The sequence below is a fragment of the Tyto alba genome, unplaced genomic scaffold (genome assembly GCF_018691265.1).
Source record: "Tyto alba isolate M040663 unplaced genomic scaffold, T.alba_DEE_v4.0 Super-Scaffold_2, whole genome shotgun sequence".
NCBI lineage: Eukaryota > Metazoa > Chordata > Aves > Strigiformes > Tytonidae > Tyto > Tyto alba.
This window is the reverse complement of record NW_024881282.1, coordinates 39,652,648-39,672,978: the sequence shown is the minus strand read 5'-3', so window position 1 is coordinate 39,672,978 and position 20,331 is coordinate 39,652,648. Positions and strand designations below refer to the sequence as shown.

The window sequence follows — 20,331 nt, the reverse complement described above, 5'->3', positions numbered from 1 at the left end:
CACAAAGAAGCTGAAAATACCTTTGTCGTTAAGGACAAAACATTAACAACACTCATTGTCCATGCTACCCACAAGACTGCTCTCAGGCAGAGGGACCAGCCCAAAGCGCGCTCACCCTGGGTGCATTACTGGAGGGAATTTTAACCTGAGGTCCGTCAGTGGGAATCTCTCTGTGGGAGAGCAGGACAACACTAGCGAAAGCCATTCCTGCCACTATTTTTTTTTTTTTCCACGAGCTCCAAGAGCAAGAAATCGGGATTAGCTGGCAGCTTGAACTCCATCTGCCAAATCACTATATATATGGGCTTTTATGACAAAAAAGTTACCCCCAAACAAGTAACACAAAACATTTCTGAAACAAAGAACGGGAGTTTTCATTGCAATCCGACATCTTGAACCAGAACCTGTCAACACCAGATACTCCCTCCTCCTACCAGAACCCTGGCCGAGAATCCTTGTTCACTCAGGTGATGTTGCAGTAGAAGCCTAATTAGATTTTGGGAGTGAATGAAAGGAACTGCCTAAATTTCTAACCTGAAATATAGAAAACTTCTTCCCAGTGAGTTTTCCAACAGAAGTTATCACTCATTCAGAGGAGTACCAAGAAGAGAGTGAGTAGCTCATTAGGCCCTTAACACAAGGAAGCCTCCAAGTTCTTTATGCACAAGGAAATTACACTGGTTTTGTTCCAAAAAAGTCAGTATTTTATTGCGTTTAATGAAAGTTGAGTGTCACAACATTCACAGAATTTAAACTGCTTTTGAGCCTCAATCAACTAGGAGTTAATTTTTGTATCATTTTTATTTAAACTACTTAGACATATGTAGCTTAAAGTTAAATGGAAGAACTCAGGATGCCTTGAATCAATAAAATACAGGTTGTGTTCATGCCTTAATTTATATTGAAGCTGCTAGCATGAAAAGATGAATCTCCTGGTAAAGTATGTAACCTCATCTACTTAAAAGCTTGTACTGATCAAAACTCTGAGCAGAAATAAATCCATTGACAGCCTTGCCACTCCCACCTTCAGTGCTATTATTAAATCCAAGACTCCTGCCACAACCTGTATTTGTTATCCTCTCCTCTAAAACAGCAACTTTTTTTCCTTTTTGCTTACTCCTTGATATTGGGTTATCTCTGTGTCAACAGATTTAATTTATACTGATTGTCTCCAAGAAAAGCAGGTATCAAACTCATTTCAAAAAACAATCTACAGATGGCAGTATTCACAACAGTTTCACCTAAACCATCGACTTGCACTGAAGTGCTCTTACAATTATAAGGAAAATAGCCCTTTGATTGTTTTTAAACTTATCTAAGCTGTTATATTAGCATAAAGATAGTGCCCAGAACTGGTTAAAAAGTGTAAATATTAAAAAATTCAAGCTGGAGAAAGGAAAACTTGGGCTTTAGTGCCCCTTGCAATTCCGAGGGGTTTTGAAAATATACAGTGGGTTGAAATACTTTATGTTAGTTACTAAAACTGAAATTTGGTAAAAATCCCACGTTTGAAAAAAACAAAACAAAACAAAAAAAAGACCAAGGAAGTATTTCAGACAACTATTAGTGCACAGCATAGGACTGAATAGGAATGTAAAACCATCATATTGTGATTAACATGATGAATTGACTGGTGTAACAAAGCCATGACAAATAGCACTAGATGGAATTTCTGCTCTACCACTATAATGCTGCGATCCATTTAGGTCTTCATACTCCTCTTGGACCCATAATAAAAATTTCTCCCATAACAAAGAAGAGTAAATAAAACAAACCTATCGCTTCAAAAGTTTTTGTACAGATCAATACACAGACAAGTAGACAATGAAAAGATTTATTTTTCAGTCTTCAGATACTTGAAGTTTCACCCACGTTGCTATGAAAAAGAAAGCTGTGCACAAAGAGCCATACCATTCACCAATTAATTTTCCATGTTTTTAAATTCCATGACTGACAACTGACTACATCTCAGAACAGCTTTTTTGTGTGTTCTAAAAATTGCTTGTAACAAAACCATTCTCCCAATTCCAGAGATTCAGCAATTTTGCTTTTACTTGGAAAGGCAAAATAGAAAGTACTGGACTTGATTTGTAAAGTTCATTTTAAGTTAAATTAGTACCAAAGCAGCAGAGCATTTTATGGCATAATTAAGCACGCGTATCAACTGTGGAATCAGTCTCTACAGCCACAAGAAAATTTCAAAGAAATGAGTAAATTTGTCACTGATCTTGTTTCAAGTCTTTGCCCACAAGCATTGAAGTAACGGGGTGCATAGAGGCTCTATGCTCCAGAAATGTCTTGACAGCCAGATCTCTACACTTGTCAAAACCGTAAAGGTCCCTGTAAAAAAAGGAAGTGGGGGGGGGCAGAGGGGAAAAAAAAAAAAAAAAAGCACCATTACAAAAGTCTGTGAATACAATAGGGATTTTCTCAAGGTTTTACTTTTCTCCCTTGAAAGCCTCACATTAATGTGTACACTGGAAGAGCAAGGTTTCTTCTATTAAACAAAATCAGCAAGTGGAAAGCCACCCTGAAGATCAGTTTCTTCACAATATACAGAAAATTCTGTATTATATCACTTTGAAGCATAAATACATGTACAGTGTAGAGTATTGAGTATTATACGTTCCATTATACTAAAAATGCCAACAGCATGAGCTCCTATAATTTGGAGATTACTTTTACCTGAACAACGGACGAGTAAACTTCATCCTGCCCTGATCTGTTGCCATTTTTAGAGCCAGAGGAATAGCTTCTTCCCACTTGGACTTGATGCAGAGGCGCAGCCACCTGTGAAAGAGAAAAAAAAAAAACAAAAAACAAAATACAAGTACACTTCTATTTTCATTTGCAGTGATTAGTTATCTCATGATTCTGTTCTCAGAAACATTCTGTGCAGTGCTGTGTCATCATGAGAATGAGATTCTAGCTAAGTTCAACATAAAACATTTAGTGTCTGAATAGCGCATTACAACAGTGGACTTTTCTATGAAACAGGAAAAAATTGCTTCAAAGTTTCTTCAAAGTGGTCTGATTATTTTCTGCAGCTATATTTCTTTTATATCACAGTAGTGTCCAGTTGCATCACTCAAAATTAGAGATTAATTATATAGCACTTGTCATATTTGACCAAGTGATTAAAAAAAAAACCCAAACCACAACACAAGAAACCCAAACATCATCAGCAACTGGCACGTGCTTGTTTTGTTTTGTTTTAAAAATAAGGAGAAATTGATCTTGTTACAAGTAGAAACTATAAAATTTTTTAAAAAAATCTTAGGTTTCATAATAAGGAACAAACAACTCTAAGTTAGTTAAGGCAGAGTAACAGTCACTATTGCAAATGTATCCAAGTATGTAGCAGTAGCAAAATATGCTTCAAGATACTTGTAACAATTACTTATGTCCTTCATAATACCTTTTTTTAAAAATAGTGACATGTGTAAACATACCATGTAAATACAAAATAGAAGAAATTAGGATAGCACAAGAATCAAATCATTTAGCTAGAAGCATTTCCTACTTCTTTAGAAACTTCCTTCAATGAGACAAAAGCTTTGTGATAGCGAGCATTAAAATGTGACAAAAAAGTTCCAAAGTTGTGTTGAGAAAAACACTGGCACATCAGTAGAACTTACTAGGTAAGTCCGTAAGACCTGGTCCTGACTAAGTATTGGAAAGATTTTTCAGGCATCTGAGTCAGAGAGGCTCACTATTGTATTATCCAGTACCACCCTCAAAATACGTTGAGGTCATCAGGTTGCTTTGCTAGGATGACAGATGAAAATTAAAGCACAGCTAATCCACTGCTCACTTCCAGGTCTTCTAGACTATATGCACCCAGTTCCTAAGTAACAGACTACCACTCTGGTAAGCATGCTTGCCCACGCACTTACAAAAAAACCCCCCAAACCCTGTACCTCTTCTGTACAATAGTATGCCTCAGACCATTTATGAAGCAGGACACTTTGTTTTATGGAAGCATTTAAGATTAGAAAAATGCTCATACTAGAACAAACCTGAATCTTATTTCAGAATTGTTTATAGCATTGAAGTCATATACTTGCTGCATTCGCTGGACATGTGACACTGGAAGAGGAGCCTGAAAAAGAAAATTGCATAGTCAGAATAAGTCAGAGGCACACTTCAAGCCACGTACTTCAAAAATAAACAGGTTCATTCAAGAATATTGATGCTACAAAGGAATTAAAAGTTTAACATGACAAATATTTGTATTTGTTTCTTTCACCTTCTCATAGTATGATGGAAGGGGCAAGGAATAAGTGTTAGCGAATTCCCACATCCAGTACTACTAAAAAAAGTATTTTCATTCAGTTTTATTTATAGCTTATTTGCTGTAACATCAAGTATAGACAAACTCAAGCACTTCATAGTTTTGTTTTTACCTTTCAATCCAAATTACTCTATATGCTGCTTGTTAGCTGAAAAGCCAGACATAATATCAGGGAGGCACAGCTGAAGGTTTTAGTAACTATGTATGATAAGAGCAGACTATTTTAACAAAAATTAAAAGCAAATGGACAACTTAATTCCAAAGCATATTTAGGCTTCTGTGTCTGCTTTTATGATATTAGAATCAAGTTACCGCAGGTTGTGCATTTACCTCCAGAAGCAACAGCGCCAGGAACTCAATCAACTGATGAGATGACATTTCCTTCAAGTCTGCAGAGCTGAATGAGGCCAAATCACTCTCTTTCGCCTAAAAGAAAACGGTTACTTAAGTTTTTAATAGGTATTTCAAAGTATAATCAGGTGTAATTTTTTGTTTGGACATCCACATATACTATTGAGCCTGTCCACATAAAAAAGATCCTGATTTGTATTTGTGCATGATGCTAGAAGAAAGGGAAGGAAGGACTTAAGCTCCTGTCTGACATTTGCCATCCTTCACTTCAATTTTCACTTGTTTTCTCTTCATTGATCTTTTTATCTCCTCTGTCTTTCTGTTAAAGTGAAAAATCAAATACTTTTTATATAAAAAGCAACATTGAGATGAAGAAAGTTAAAGATAACATACAAGTACGGTGAAAAGCCACAGAGCTAACAAAGGGAAGGTATGCTGAATTCTGTTAGTTGTATGAGTTTTATGGTTAAAATGATGACAAAATTGTCTGCTATTAATTACGTTTTATGTATTTTAGTTTTTGATGAGAAATGCATACTAGCTCCATTATAATGTAGGGGAATTATTGCTTATACAACATAATCAGTAACGTACAGATATCTTTGCATTTGTTTTTAAATCAAGCCATAATATCAGAGTTTCAAAGAGAATATTCTCAGTTTGGTTACTCCATACATACAACAAAAAGCTGGCCGTGTGCCTTGTTAAAGTATGTGCTGCACGTACAGAAGTCACAGCAAATCCACAGACTCCATGATGAAAGGCTAGTCTGTGAAATGCAAAATCCCTGGCAGCCATACTATCACCGTAAATACACTCTCTCAGCAAATGGCAGATTTCAGAAAAGAATGGCTCACTTTGTATAACGAGAACTAACTTTTCAAGATACAGACACCTCAGTGTTCTTTAACCACTCACTTTGATCCATCTTTGGCTCAAGGCAACACAAGCATTTGCTAGTGTCATATCATACCTGTCAAATATTAAAAACAAAGGATTACACTTTGGAAACACAAAAATCTCCTGTAATATTTTTTACAAGACTGCTTAGAAATTATTTTCAAATGGCTCCACATCTGTTCACTGTAGACTCCAACTCAATAGTGTGACACAAGTTACAAAATATCTATTTTAAAGAAGTATATTTCAGTTTTATTTAGAAGCACTTTGTGCATAAGTGACACTATCCCTTGATCCCATACACTCCTAAAATGATCGATGCTCCTGAGCATATATGCTTGTACATATATCATAGCTTATAGCTGAAAAGAAAATATTGTTGTAACAAACAGTCAGGAAAAAAAAAAATAATCTTTCCTGGCAACTTTTAAAGCAAGATGAATTTCCAGCAGAATAAAAAATTGAAAATATTAACAGCGACATTTTTTTTCTCCTATATACACCTATATCAATTTCTACATAGTACTAGGACATCTTCTAATAAAAAACTGTGGTAAGACTTTCACCCTGTTTACAAACTGCTTCATGACTATTTGGAAAATCATGTGCAATCTGGAAAAGGAAAAGATTAACTATAAAATAATGCAGCTTACATAGGCTTCACTGGTGGCATTCCTGGAGCATGAAACCACAAATTCCAGTCAACTTTATCCAGAACATCTACCTACAGAACAACACAAATTCTTATTCAATTTTAAATGTTATTTTTAAAGAAAAACATATCCTACAAAAACTATGTTAAATATTTTTCTTTTTTTTCTAACATCCCTACAATTAACCTGAAGAAACCTACACAGATTACTTCAAAGCAAAATGTTCCCTTCTAGAAAAAAAAAAACCAACAAAAAAACCTAAACAAAACCAAAAACCAAAATACGTCATAAAGCAAACCCATCTTTGTAAGATTCCAGACTACATCATATTAAGATCTTGAGATAAGGAAGAGAAAGATAAAGAACCGGTCCCTAAAGGTAATACCTGAGCTATGCCATAGTTTCTCATAATGAAAAGGTTTAAAGCAATTAGTTTTAAATATTACCCAACCTTATCCTTGAAGTAGGAGTACAAGAACTTCTTCCAGTCCTCAGTTACTATGCTCTTATAAGCAAACTGCTGAATGTAAGCCTTCAGGAAGCCAATGAAGACATCTAACCATTAAAAAACAAACTTTTCAGTGTTTGAAATTAAAATGGGAAACAATTATATATAAAGTCTGACTAACACTTACCTGGTCCTCCAAGAAGTTGTTCAAGGTAAAAAAGCAAAGCAAAGCCTTTCTCATATGGAACAGATGAATAGGCAACATCAGGATCTACTTCATTCAGATTAGGGATGAGGTTAGTTACAGGATTTTTATCTCCAAGAGTATTTATCTGTGACAAAGACAAGAAAATACACTCATCTAGGAAAACTAGCATTCTTGCAAATCACTACTAATCCTATTTATAAAGGTATAACCCATCCAAAACTAAGATGGCCTCATTTCAAAGCATCCTTTCTCATTATGTTCTGTGCAGATTCAGAACTTCAGGAAAAACAGTTTCCTAAACTTTTTTCTCATTTTATCAGTGTCTGACAGCATATCAAGCAGAAAGATTTTAGAATCAATCACCCCATGCTCCAGCCATTTCAAAGCAGTTAATTACCATTACGTCTGTCATAATCACAAGCACCTAGTAAACTATCTATATTTATCTCTTTATTAACAAACTATTTAAACAGGTGGTGTAAAGCATAAAATACAACAAGGAAGTATTCATACTAAACCAGGTAAACTGCATTCCCAAACTGAATGAGAGGGAAATCTACTATCACAGGCTGGAAATCTGAAAACTAAAGTTTAACTATGCTACCTAAACATAAAACTAAACAACCCTCCTAGACAGTAACAGATTAGGAATATCCTCAATTATAACACAATAAGCAGGAAAAATAATCATCATTTACTTGCATGAGGCATTACAAATTCTGTTCACTAATTTCAACTAGCTTTCAGCTCCTTACCAATATGCTAACAGGTAATACTGCAGGTTAGCCATACCCAGAACAACCAAAAGAGTCTGTACAGAGGTTCATCCTTACAGAACAGATCAAAACACTTCAAAAAGCTTTATCTAATCTCCAAGTATATTAAGATATTACCTTGGGAAGAGAACATATAGCTTGGAATCAAAGTTGTTCATCCTCTAATAACTGTTAGTAAAGCTGACTAGACAAGTCTTATTTGTGGGAAACAAGTGAAATCAGCTTTCTTTTATTTAGGCGTATGCTTAAACATAAAGTTATCATAACTTTAAAATATTTACCGTATTCTGCAGGTCCCTCCAACCTCCTAGGGCTTGAAAGTGCCTGAACTGCTCACCAAACAACCGACCACCAATTCTGCGTTCCAGGTATACTGTATGTCCCTCATTCAGCCTGGAAATAGATTGTTAAAGTCAGCACTGGTAGGATGGCAAAATGAATTTAGTTAGTCTCTTTACAGATTAATTTAAAAATATAATTTGCATTGCATTGAACATTATACCTACCAAAAATGCTCCCACGTTTTGTTTGTTACTAAATTTCCTGTCCAGCTGTGAGAGATTTCATGAGCAATAACCTAAAACATAGAAAACAATGACAGATCTACTGTTTTGTCTCCTCTGGAAAATGAATATCAAGTCCCTTTATACATATAAATCTTATTTAGAGGACTAACACTATCCTACCAAACCTTCTCCAAAAATAATTTTGAATGTGCAGTCTGAAAGTCATAGAGCCACACCGATCAACAAAAATAATTTCTGCAGTAGCATGGTGCAGGTACTTGTTTATGAAATTTCATTTCAGAATACTGGATCCATGCCAAGTGACAGACTAGTACTACTTTCCCACCAAAGCAACTGCTGTAGTGCTGGGAAGTTCTAAAATATCAAACAGCAAAAAAAGAGTCACCTCCAGAAGGATCATGATGCATGATATATTAAAAAGTATCCATGTCAAATATTTCAGTATCCTTGACAAAAGACAATCATATTCTTCTTTATTATTAACAGTATATCCATCAAGTAGAAAGTCACGTGAGATAAAACAGCATCCAGAGTACTCAACTTTCCAGAAAAAATAGAATTTACTCAAATCATACTCATGATTTCCACTTTAAAAGATGACTGTACACAATGTGAGTCCTAGTGCATATACAGACATAGAGAGTTCCCTACAAACAATTTCAGTGAAATCAATTCTGTTGTGGTTTTTAAACATATCTATACACAGGACAGGAAAAGAGTTACTGAGCAGCTAAATTCAGTCAGTTCCCTATGCATACAGACAGCCATGTTATTTTCATCTGTTCATTATACAAAACAGATGTCTCCAGTTTTTATAGAGTTTACTTAGAACTAAAACTCAATTTGTAAGACTTCTGGAGTTATTGCCTTAATTTTTAATTCCCCAATGAACAAGAGAACTTCTGTTGTAATAGATATCTGAAAACTTGGTAAGATGCAACTTCAAGTTGTGTTCTACTTGAAGATATGAACCTATTTTGTACTTACATTTGATAGAGATCGATCACCTGCCTAGGAAAAAAAAAAAAAAAAAGGCAGTTGTCAGTTCAAGTAAACCTCAAAATATACCACCTAATGCAGTTTCATGCACAATTCTTAACTCAAAAGTGGGCAGGAACATTTACAGTTCTTTCTAGGGGGAAGATTAATCCAATTTGTGGATTAATATAAGCAAGCCCTTAGGAAAAACTGACTTTTGTCAGTGTTGCACTTACCAATAGTGTTGGAGTTACAAAAGTAAGACAAGGATTCTCCATACCACCGTAAGGAAAAGAAGGCGGTAAGACTAACAAATCATACTGTCCCCATATATAGGGTCCTGCTAAATCTTCTGCTGTTTTCAGCATAGCTTCAGCCTGAAACAAGAATACACATTACTTTCCAACATGGCTTTTAGCTACAAACACTGAACAAGTTATAAGCTATTGATCCCACACTTCATTCTCTTTCACCTTGGGATGTCCCACATGCAAAATGATTACAAGGCTGTATCAGTATTTATGTTCAGTAGTCGTTTTGTGCTGTGATAAAACAGCAGCATTTTTGGGGGTGGGAGGTAGAGAAAGGAGAGCTACGGATGAACAAAACACTGAACTACAACCTCTTGCCTTTTCCAAAACTATGCGAAACAGCTAGTTCACAAAACATTTTTTGTTAATTTACCCACCTCAGCAAATTCATAAGCTGATTTATCCACTAGCTCCTTTTCTGCCCACACGAGTGTCCTTGGGCCAATCTTTCTGTTGAGAGTAAAAGTGACACCAAGACACCATGAACTGGAAATAATTATATGGGAAACTAATTCAGAGAAGGTACATTTAAATGTGCTCATGAGTAAGCCATGTTACTGAAGAAACTCATTAGAGAGTCTTCCTCTATTTTTCCTCTTCGCTGCTACAGTGACACTAGAAAAAGGTTTAGAAAACAAACCAACCACACACATCCACTGTTCAGGACAAATAAATAGGAAACACATTTACAGATTTTTAAATGCTATAAAGTCCTAGTATAAAAGCATTATTATGGGCTAGATTAACGCATCCTTGTGCGGATGAGTAACAAGGCTGAAGCTGTCATTTTCTGCCTTTTGTACATGACAAGGCTTATCTGCTACCGGAGGAAAAAGATATTCCCTGAGCTAGAAAAAGCCTTTTGTGGTTCCAATCAATTCCAAACTCTTCATGGTATTTCCTTAGCTTACAGCAAAAGTATATTCTATAGAAAAAATCATGCAAGAGTGATTCAAGATACATGCAGTTAGATACAAATAGACAGGCTCATTGAAGCTCTAAAACCTTTTAAAACTAGAAACAAGACCAAGAAACAAACAAAAAAGGTAACTCTGAAGATTTACTATGATTATTAATATTTATATTGTGTGCAGATTCACTCACCTGCTTTCTAAAGCTCCAACTACCAAAGCAATCAAGTAGCAAGGTATGGGAACCTAATGGAGAACGTGAGAAAAAAAGAAATCTTACTTGTAACGTGAGCTATCAACTCCATTGATTCAGTCAAAGAAAAACAGGAGTATGCAAGTAAAGAAGTATCCACATTTCCTTCATAGTTTCCTGCCTTATGTTATAATAAAGGCATTGTTTTTTCTCCCCAAATGATACTCCTTTATCTACAAGAAGTACTTCTTTCATGGATCTTTCATGTAGAGGCCACAAAATTGCACTATCATCTCTATTTGAAAAAAATCTCCATATGTAAGAGCATACATACAAAAATGCCACTGGTTTGGTTACTGTTCAAAAGAAAGTTAGTTTTCCATATTCATTTCAGTTCCATTAAATTTTATGGAAGGAGAAGGTAAGAGATACTGCTCAGATAACAGACAACTGTATCACACAAAAAGATGCAGGAAAAGCTGTAATGAATTCAATCAAACAAAATATTTATGCATAAAAAAGATGTAGCAAAATAAAAATGTATATATTTGATTTCCATATTTGGAATTAAAATAAATGCTAAATATTTATTTTAATGAAAAAAGTTCCAAAGCTACATTATAGAGAAATTCTTTCCCCCAGTGCTCTGGAAACAAAAGGGGTTAATGTAGCGGTTCCTGACAAAGTTCCATTTTATCTGACTAAACATTGTTAAATAAGATTTCCAATCATAATTACCTGAAGACAACATTTCAGACAATTTTATTCCACCATTTATTATCCCCAAACCATTTCACTATAGTTTATTATAATACCCACATCGTGTGTGTTTCAATTTTACGTATTAGCCCACAGAATATATTCCTGAAAAGATTTAAGTCCACTGACTTGTGTTATAGTCAGGTTATTAAAAGTTTGTCAATATACCCCTATATTTTGATGCCCAATTTGCTAATCTGAAATTTTAAAATTACTTAAAATCTCAATGGCTGTTGGGCAATAAATTCATTTTTACAGATGCTGCTCTCCACTACACTTCTTACCAGTCTGGCCATGCAGAAGCAAAAGTGGTTTTAGGCAAGCTCAGCACACATATATATTCAAGAGTTTGATGTATTTGTCTTTTTCATCTAATGAAACACAGGCCTTTTCTAACAAATCAGTCTCGTGGTTTGTATGTTAAGAGGATGGGTATGTCTTTTTTTTAATGCATTTGTCCTTTTTCATTCATATCTCTTATGTTTAACACATTTTTTTTTTGTTTAATGAAACAAGGCCTTTTCTAACAAATTAATCTAATGGCTTTCTATATTAGAAAGTGCAGTATAATTTCAATTAGACTAAATGCTATTCCATGTACAGGTCCAGCAAACTTAACAGTGTATTTCTAGACAACATACAACATAGGATAACATACAACACAGAAGCCCTGTGTGCTAGACTGAGAGCGGCAAATGTTTTGGCTCCACAGAGAAAGCAGAACACTGCATATTGAAGAGCTCACAGACAAGGTGACAATTTTTTTTCCTCTCTCTCCTCTTGCCTTTCTCAGGTTTCACATAGCAGCCAAATCAGCCCAACAGCTGCTGCAGTTCAGGATAGGTTCCCCTCCTCTCCACCAGCCACACAATTCCATCCCTCCTTGCACTCATTCAGTCCCTCAGCAGCCCAGATCAGCTTACTGTAGCAACTTATTTTTTAAGCTTATGTGAGTTTTTATCTGCTTGTTCAGCAAAATGAACTAGGCTCATCAAGAGGTACCATAAACACCAGAACTGTAACCCAAAAAGCTGTGAGAACAAAAAAGCCAGGGGAGTAAATTGAGACTGCTATTTTAGGAGCAATGGAATCATTAAACTAGCTGCACCACTTAATAAAACTTCATCTTTGGAGGAGCAATCTTTAATTAGCTGGAGATGCTTTCCATAAAAGCCAAATTTTTCAGCTTTCAAGAAATCTGTTGTCAGAATTTGCTTACCTTCAAGTTGAAAATTAGTTCCAATGCTCAGCTTCACCGCTAAGATCTTGATAAGCTTCAAATTTGTAGGATCTGTTTTTTAAAACTCACTCCCACATTACTCAAGACCACACATTATTTACCAAGAACCAGTGCAGACAAAAAGGGTTTTGACGGTACTAGTTTTGAGTATAGTAAGCACTTTTAGAACTCGACAGGCTTTTCCGAGAATGCCAAAATGACAAGTAAACATCACCAGCACCTAGTGACTTTTTAGAGTTGGAAATCTGTAATACCCCATATTCTTACAGTGGCAAAGAACCACAGTCAGTCACGTGACTGAGTTGTGGTAAAATGGAGTGAAATCCAGTTGGCGGATGGTCACAAGTGGTGTTCCACAGGGCTCATACTGGAGCCAACTCTGTTTAATACCTTTATTGATGATCTAGATGAGGGGATCAATTGCACCCTCAGTAAGTTTGCAGACAACACCAAGCTGGGTGGGAGTGTTGATCTACTTGAGGGTAGGGAGGCTCCGCAGAGGCATCTGGCCAGGCTGGATCAATGGGCTGAGGCCAACGGTAGGAGGTTCAACAAGGCCGAGTGCTGGGTCCTGCACTTGGTAACAACAACCCCATACAATGCTCCAGGCTTGGGGCAGAGTGGCTGGAAAGCTGCCCGGCAGAAAAGGGTGTTGGTTGACAGCCGGCTGAATATGAGCTGGCAGTGTGCCCAGGTAGCCAAAAGGCCAGTAGCACCTTGGCTTGCATCAGAAATAGTGTGGCCAGGAGGACTAGGGAAGTGATTGTCCCCCTGTATTCAGCACTGGTGAGGCTGCACCTTGAATACTGTGTTTAGTTTTGGGCCCCTCACTACAAGAAAGATGTCTAGGTACTGGAGTGTGTCCAAAGGAGGGCAACGAAGCTGGTGAAAGGTCTAGAGAACAAGTCCTGTGAGGAGCAGCTGTGGGAACAGGGGTTGTTTAGCCTGGAGAAAAGGAGGGTCAGGGGAGACCTTATCACTCCCTACAGCTACCTGGAAGGAAGTTGTAGCCAGGTGGGTGCTGGTCTCTTTTCCTAGTAGCAAGTGATAGGATGAGAAGAAACAGCCTCAAGTCGCTTAGATTGGCTACTAGGAAAAACTTCTTCACCAAAAGGGTTATCAAGTACTGGCACAGGCTGCCCAGAGAAGCAGGTGAGTCTCCATCCCTGGAGGTATTTGAAAGACATGGCAGCGCTTAGGGACATGGTTTAGTAGTGGACTTGTCAGCGTTAGGTTAACACTTGGACTCAATGATCTTAAGTGTCCTTTCCAACCTAAGTGATTCTATTACTCACTGATGATATCAAACTGCTATCTGAAGTGACTGTGAACTGCATGAGTTAGGAGTAAGACCTTAGGCATTTGTTTACTAGCCTTACAGCACTTACGTTCTGACTGAAACGGTATATCTTCCGACTGCTGTCCTCTGGGTCAGGCATCTCTCCATCGCGATTAGCGCTCATAAGAGCCACCAAATCTTTAGGAACAGATATCTGAAAGAAGGTTACCCAACTATGAGAAACTCAGTTGGCACACAGGATTATATAATACACAGCCGCGACAGAAAAAGGAGTAGCCCAGATTTGTTCTGTTGTTAAGTTCTTCCCCTCAAGTAGAATACAAGGCATATATAAGACTTTATCTTAAAGGCTGACAATATTTAATTAAGTAAAAGAAATACCTTTGACAGAAGTTAAAAGTTTTACTTTCTTCAGACTACTGAATTGTAATGTCACATTGGCCATCTTGCTTTTTGCTTCCTTAAACCGACTGGAGTATTTATGCCAGGACTAAAAAGATCCCCCAACTACGTACCAGGGCATATTACTCAAGGCATACACGAGAGTCATTTCAAGTATTTTTACTTCACAGCACTCCCTTGTTGTTTTATTGTCAGCTTTTCCTGATTTAAGAACATATTTCTTTCCTATTACAGCACTTTTTTTTTTTCTTTTGGAAACAAAGATACATATGAATGAAAAAAGAGATGATATATATGAAAGAAAAATGGTAAATCTAGAGAAATGCCACAGGACAGATGATCATTTTTTGGTTCTTACATTAAGCTACAAGTCAGTATTCTCTGTTTTTATTTTAGGCCGCATGCCAGTAGATACAAAACAAAAATATTTCACCCATTGTACTAGTTGTCATTTAGACACACATGGCTTAGGTTCATCTACCTCTGCGTAGTATGTTAGTTTCACAGCAGGTGTGTCTTGGCATGGAAGGATGGCTCTGCAGTGGGTAGCCTGGAAGGGGGGGGGAAAACAAAAAAAAGCTAAAACATAATGACTTTTCTAATGCAGAGCACTAGAAATAAATCAAACTAATATATTAGATTGGAAATCTATACAGCTCCTCCAGAGAATTCATTACCTACAAACCAATACTTCCCATTGCTTATAGCAGTTTTCATAGTTAAGGCTTTTCTAAAAGAAATAATGGTAGGCAAGACAGATCAATAGCCACATATATTGATTGCAAAGGACTGCATGTTCTTTAACAAGAATACTGCAGATGGTAAAGCAGTTCTGGAATTACTAAATTGCACACATATAATAAAATCTCAGCAATATCCTGACTTATTAAGTGTTTTCATTTAGGACCTCTGACACACACCATTAGAAGTTATGGGCTACTGTACTTTTGGCTACCTGCCTTCCTCTCCAACTCTTTGGAAACCAGGGGGAATTACAATGGTATGTAAACAACAAGTTTGAAAAAAATAAATGAATCCAATTACCTGACACTGGCTGAAGAGAAATGGGTGTTTCTTTCCAGAAGTTTGCTCTGGAGAAAACCATTGGAGAGCTGAAGACTTTGGAGAGCTTTCAAAGGAGATTTCGACAATTGCTTCTTGTCCCCTGTGTAATAAAGAATAGTCAGACTGTTTTGACACAAATCCTGATCACTACTGAAATTCCTCTGCAAAGATTTCTGGAAAACAGGTCTGCAGCACTGTTTCAAAAACATTAAAAATAAGAACAAGTAGCATATTAAAAACAACTTTCCCCTTTCAATCATGATAGCAAAATTTAGCAGGTTTATTTCAATTCTGATGACCCAAGATGCTTCTATTATTGTTTTTCTAACCAGAAATTCTTCCTTGCCTCTCTTCAAAGAGAAGGTAGAGTTTTTCTTTAGACTATCTGGACCAGCCACAAACATATAGTTTTGTCACAACTATCTAACACTGTACACTTTGCACCAGTTCTGAAACTAACAGCTCTGTGCAAGACAGGTACTAGCTTGCTAACAAGAGAACACAAACCTGACACATCCATATTCTTATTTTTTAAAAACATATCAAAACCATCACTGACACCAAAAGCACACAGAAGTACTTGCTTCTGTTATCTGAAAGTTCCAGGTTAAACTTGCAACTCTCTAGAATGAACAACCCAACCATAAATCAGAACAAACTTCAGCTAATCAGAGGAGTTGGACACTGGATAAGCTGACCAGGTATAAATATCTAGTTTATAGCCAGTATTCCATTCCAAAGTACATACTTGACAAGAAAAGAGAAAATTATCATAAGGTACACTGTTTACTGAACAGTCAGACTTTCAGTTTTAACTCCTACCCTTTCCTACCACTGTTTACTGATAGTTACATGGGGGACTACATCTCACACAAGACTACAAATTCTTATGATCACAACTCATAACTCCCTCTTTGTAGCTTTTTTCTCTTACAATGAAATCTAGCCAAAAAAAAAAAAGAGAAGATGAAAGTCAAACAGAAGAAACTGGCCTATGTTTCTGCTGTGGCCTGTTTGTTTAAGTACTTAATTTGTTCAGTTTCATATGAGATTGTGTTTCCCCAGAAGGGACAGCTACTGTGTGATGTTCCTTTCTTTTCCACATTATATGTGTTTCTAAATTGCACTAATTCAGAGAACAAAAAAAAATAACAAATAGAAACCAGACATGAGTTTGTTGAGGTAATAACCAGTTTTGAAAACAAAACAAGAAGAAGCAACTTGGTATACAATTTTACTCAAACAAGGGAACCTCCTTATACAAACACAGCTTTCAGCTTTGGCATGTGAGATACCATGGAGTCACAACAGAGAAAGCAAATAGCCAAAAAACCTGCACTGTAATTTGGCAACAGCTTTTTATTTCGTGCAACTTAAGAGGCAGATTGCAGTTAGGTCATTTTCCATCACGCTGCTGAAACTCAATTTGCAGTTTTTAGGGACTTGGGCTTAGTGTAATCAATACAATCAAAATTTCATTTGAAAACATGTTTCTATTAATCATAGTGGTAACCTGCAGTTCTACAGAAATGCAGTATCAGCCCTTGTATAAAAGAAAAGAAAGCTGGGTCTGTAACTCCATATGCACCATACTGTAGCACTTCTGAACATGACAAAATTCAGGTAGTTGAAGCAGAAGGATTACTGTTAAGCAGCACTGGAAAAAACGTGATACATTACACATCCTTTTGCTACTTACTTTGGCAAGTAATTTTGTACATGATGTAAGACCTGGAAACAGGTACAAAGACTCCCAAAGTTTTGGATGTCTAATAAAGGCCAAATATTAAATTAATCTACAAGATCATATACCAAATAAATGTAACACCCTAATTTACAAACTCCTTTGCAAGCTTTACACAACAACCCTACAGGCAGACAAGCAGCTTATATAGTGCATTTTGGAAACTACCCAAAGGAACAGACAAAATTGTGTACCTTCTTAGTTCAAAAGGAAGTGTGATTTCCAGGGGGGTCCCTTTGAAACTGTGTTTTTCTCCAAAAACAAATTTTGCATCCTGTCCATTTACGGTCACTTTAAATACCTGTAGGTCTTTTGTATCCAAGACCTGTAATGAAAGAAACATTACATGTTACATAGTGTAATAATTAATATAGCACTCATCAAATCTTAAACACGAGTCTCTTGGAAGGAAAAAGTATTTACTAAGTAAAACCAGAAAAATTGAGTAACTGTGTTGAGTACTGGGAACCAGCATTTTAAGAGAGCAGCACTGAACTTACAGAACTGGAGGGGCAAGAAGAAAAAACCCAACTTCTGACCACAGAAGTGGAAACAGGAGTTTACTAAGTAAACTGCAAATGTAAAAGGCTCCACAGTGCCACTATGAAATGAAACAGATGAACTAAAAGCCCTTGCTAAGACTTCCATCCTGGAACTAACCACTATGAATTGATACTTTCATGCAACATAAGATGAATTAAATAATGCAGCACTCCCATCTGCAGCATGAAGCTTTACTCTTTAACAGGGTGGATTTTTTTTTTTTTCTAAAAAATAAGCGCTAGTCACAAGATTTTACGGAGCTAGCTGAAAAATCTCACAAAACCAACACCTAACTTTGCATACGGGGAAAAGCTAAAGAGGTTTATACATTTATTTGCACAGCTAACCGAGAAAGTAGCAGGCGTAATAAAACACACGTGTGAAAAAGCCATGAATGCAGCTTTCCAATGGCTTATTCCCATCTTTTAGGCAACGGGCTCTTCGCCATTTTAACGGGAAAATACATATTTCTCCCCTTCCTTGGCACAACGCGCCGGCTCCAGCGGGAGACCTGAGCGGCCCAGGGGCAGCGAGACGCCGTTAGCCCAGGGGTGAGGAGCAGGTCGGGGCGGCAGGCGAGCCTGACCACGCACGGAGGCTCCAGCCGAGCGGGCGGCAGCGGCGGAGGAGCCCGAGGAGGCCGCCGGGGGCGGCCGCGCCGGGAAGGACGAACGGACGGACGGACGGGCCGGACGGGGGAGACGGCTGAGGGGAAGAAGCCGGGGCGCCCTGCAGCGCAGCCCCCGGCACCCCGCTGGTCCCCCTCAGGCAGGGGAGACTCCGGGGGGTCGCCCCTCACCACCACACACACACACACACACCCCCCCGCCCCGCCGTTACCAGGCAACGCAGCGCCTCGCGCTCGGCGCGCGCGGTGAAGGCCGCCGTTCCCCGCAGCGCCTGCGCGCCGAAGTCCGCGCGGCAGCGCAGGTAGAGGTGCCGCGTGAGGCAGCACGAGGGCGAGGCGAAGGAGCTGGGGTCCGCCATGGCTCACGCGCCGCCCGCCTCTGCCGCGCGCCCAGCGGGCAGCACCCCCGGCCTCCCCGCCCACCGCAGGGTGTGGAGGGCGGGGCGGTACGGCCACGCGCGCGCGCTGGCTGCCGGGAGGCGTAGTTCCTCCCGCGGCGGGAAAAGCGGAGGTGGCTGGCACGGGGAAACTGCGGCCCGTGCGGCGCGTTGCGGGAGGGGCGCGGCGGGCCGCGGGGGCCGCCGCGAGGGGGCGGGGCGGGGCGGGACGGGGCTGGCCCGGCCCGCCGCCGCGTCGCGAGCCAAGAAGATCCATTTGGTGGCCACTGGGAAAAAGCTGTCACGTACAGTTCCTCGTTAGTATAGTGGTAAGTATCCCCGCCTGTCACGCGGGAGACCGGGGTTCGATTCCCCGACGGGGAGGTACATTTTTTTTTTTTTTCTCCTTTCCCTATGCGGCCCCCTACCCTAGGGGCAAAAAGCAATTATTTGCGAAATCAGAGCCGCTGCCAGGCAGCCGTTGGAAGAGTTGCCGCGAATTTAATACGGGAAGCACAGAAGGAAAACCCAGGCGGGGCCTGCCTCAGGCCTGAGGCAGCCTGGGGGCTGGTGGGGCAGCTGCGAGGCTTTACAAGCTTGGCTGCTTAACTGGGAGAACGTGTGGGGAAAGTATTTTCATATTTAAATGGCTCAAACGGTTGAGCAGGGGGGTTAATTAAGCCTTTCCAAGACATTCACTTTTTTTTTAAAACCAAGATGGAGGGAAGAAAAAAACCCTGCCTCACCCAAAACCCGTGAGGTAGAAACAACGGGAAGAGGGACAGGTCAAAGGGACACGGCGAAAGAGGGAAGGTGGAAGGCCGAAGGCCATCTCCTGGCCTGTGGTAATGCAGCACCATATTTTAATCCTCAAAGTGAGAACTGTGGAGACTGGGAAGCCCTGAGACGCTGGGAGATCCCATCCCAAACCCGTACTTCCAGCCAGCAGGTCGGTGTCATCTGCTGCGCTAGCAAAGACTACGTTTCTGTAGTTATTCTGTACCATGAGTGACCCTGCATCAACCACACAAACACAGCAGCAAGTGTTCAAGTGAGGACATACACAAGAAAAATTATCTCTGTGTAGTAAGAGCTAAGATCCAATTTGACAGCAGAGTTTGGCAACAAAGGGCAATTGCTCTTGACAAAACATTGCTGGAAGCCATGGATGTGATGCCAAATGCAGAACCTAAACTTTTGTCACCCTTTGAAATCGGTTTCTGAAACAGCACATCTTCAGCCCATGTGCACACACTCGTGGGAGGAGCTGCAGACCCAGGAGGGGTGCAAGGCTTGAGGTACAGCGCAAGAGCAAGAGGTGCCTTATGTGGGCTCGCCAGCTGTCCCATCTGAAAATGAGGAGCACATGAAGAAGAGGGGTTGTGACATGGAGTGTCGTCCACAGTGACACCCTGGAGCTTTGTATAAACCAGCGGGACTAGAGCCAAATGCAGGCAAACCTGGACGGGAGAGGAAGGAAATTTCAGCAGATCTATTGCTGTGTGTGTTATGGAAAGAAGAAAAAATAACCTCAACATTTTTTTGCAATTTCTAAATTTCCTCCCATGCTCACTTCCCTTTCTCAAAATCCACATATATATGTCATCAGAAACACAAGGAAACTGATTTTGTTTAGTAGGCAGTTTATTTCAAAACAGAGGATGGACCATAAAATAAGATTTAAGAACCATTTAGTAGTTCATATGTGTTGCCATCCAGTCAG

General features: G+C 39.0%; 1 protein-coding gene and 1 non-coding gene across 2 annotated transcripts; one reads left to right on the top strand and one right to left on the bottom strand.

The window, feature by feature from the left end:
- Positions 1-681: 681 nt before the first annotated feature.
- Positions 682-18,671, bottom strand: LTA4H (leukotriene A4 hydrolase). The gene is made up of 19 exons (XM_033010239.2): positions 18,444-18,671; positions 17,255-17,385; positions 15,296-15,416; positions 14,733-14,801; positions 13,938-14,042; positions 10,551-10,603; positions 9,824-9,896; positions 9,372-9,512; positions 9,145-9,168; positions 8,137-8,207; positions 7,912-8,023; positions 6,834-6,978; positions 6,650-6,753; positions 6,199-6,269; positions 5,564-5,618; positions 4,625-4,720; positions 4,020-4,102; positions 2,686-2,790; positions 682-2,340 (listed from the first exon to the last, which is right to left on the bottom strand). Exons 1-19 carry the CDS (start codon positions 18,588-18,590, stop codon positions 2,220-2,222), a joined length of 1,827 nt encoding a protein of 608 aa, XP_032866130.2. The 5' UTR covers positions 18,591-18,671; the 3' UTR covers positions 682-2,219.
- Positions 18,672-18,920: 249 nt separating this feature from the next.
- On the top strand, positions 18,921-18,992 carry TRNAD-GUC. The gene has a single exon. It is a non-coding gene; the product is annotated as a tRNA-Asp (tRNA).
- The last annotated feature ends 1,339 nt before the right edge of the window (positions 18,993-20,331 follow it).

Coding starts and splice junctions, on each gene's coding strand:
- LTA4H (XM_033010239.2), bottom strand. CDS start 18,590: ATGGCGGACCCCAGCTCCTTCGCCTCGCCCTCGTGCTGCCTCACGCGG. Junction 9,897..10,550: donor GTTGGAGCTTTAGAAAGCAG/GTGAGTGAATCT, acceptor TACTCTCAACAG/AAAGATTGGCCCAAGGACAC. Junction 6,754..6,833: donor ACAACTTCTTGGAGGACCAG/GTAAGTGTTAGT, acceptor TTTAATGGTTAG/ATGTCTTCATTGGCTTCCTG.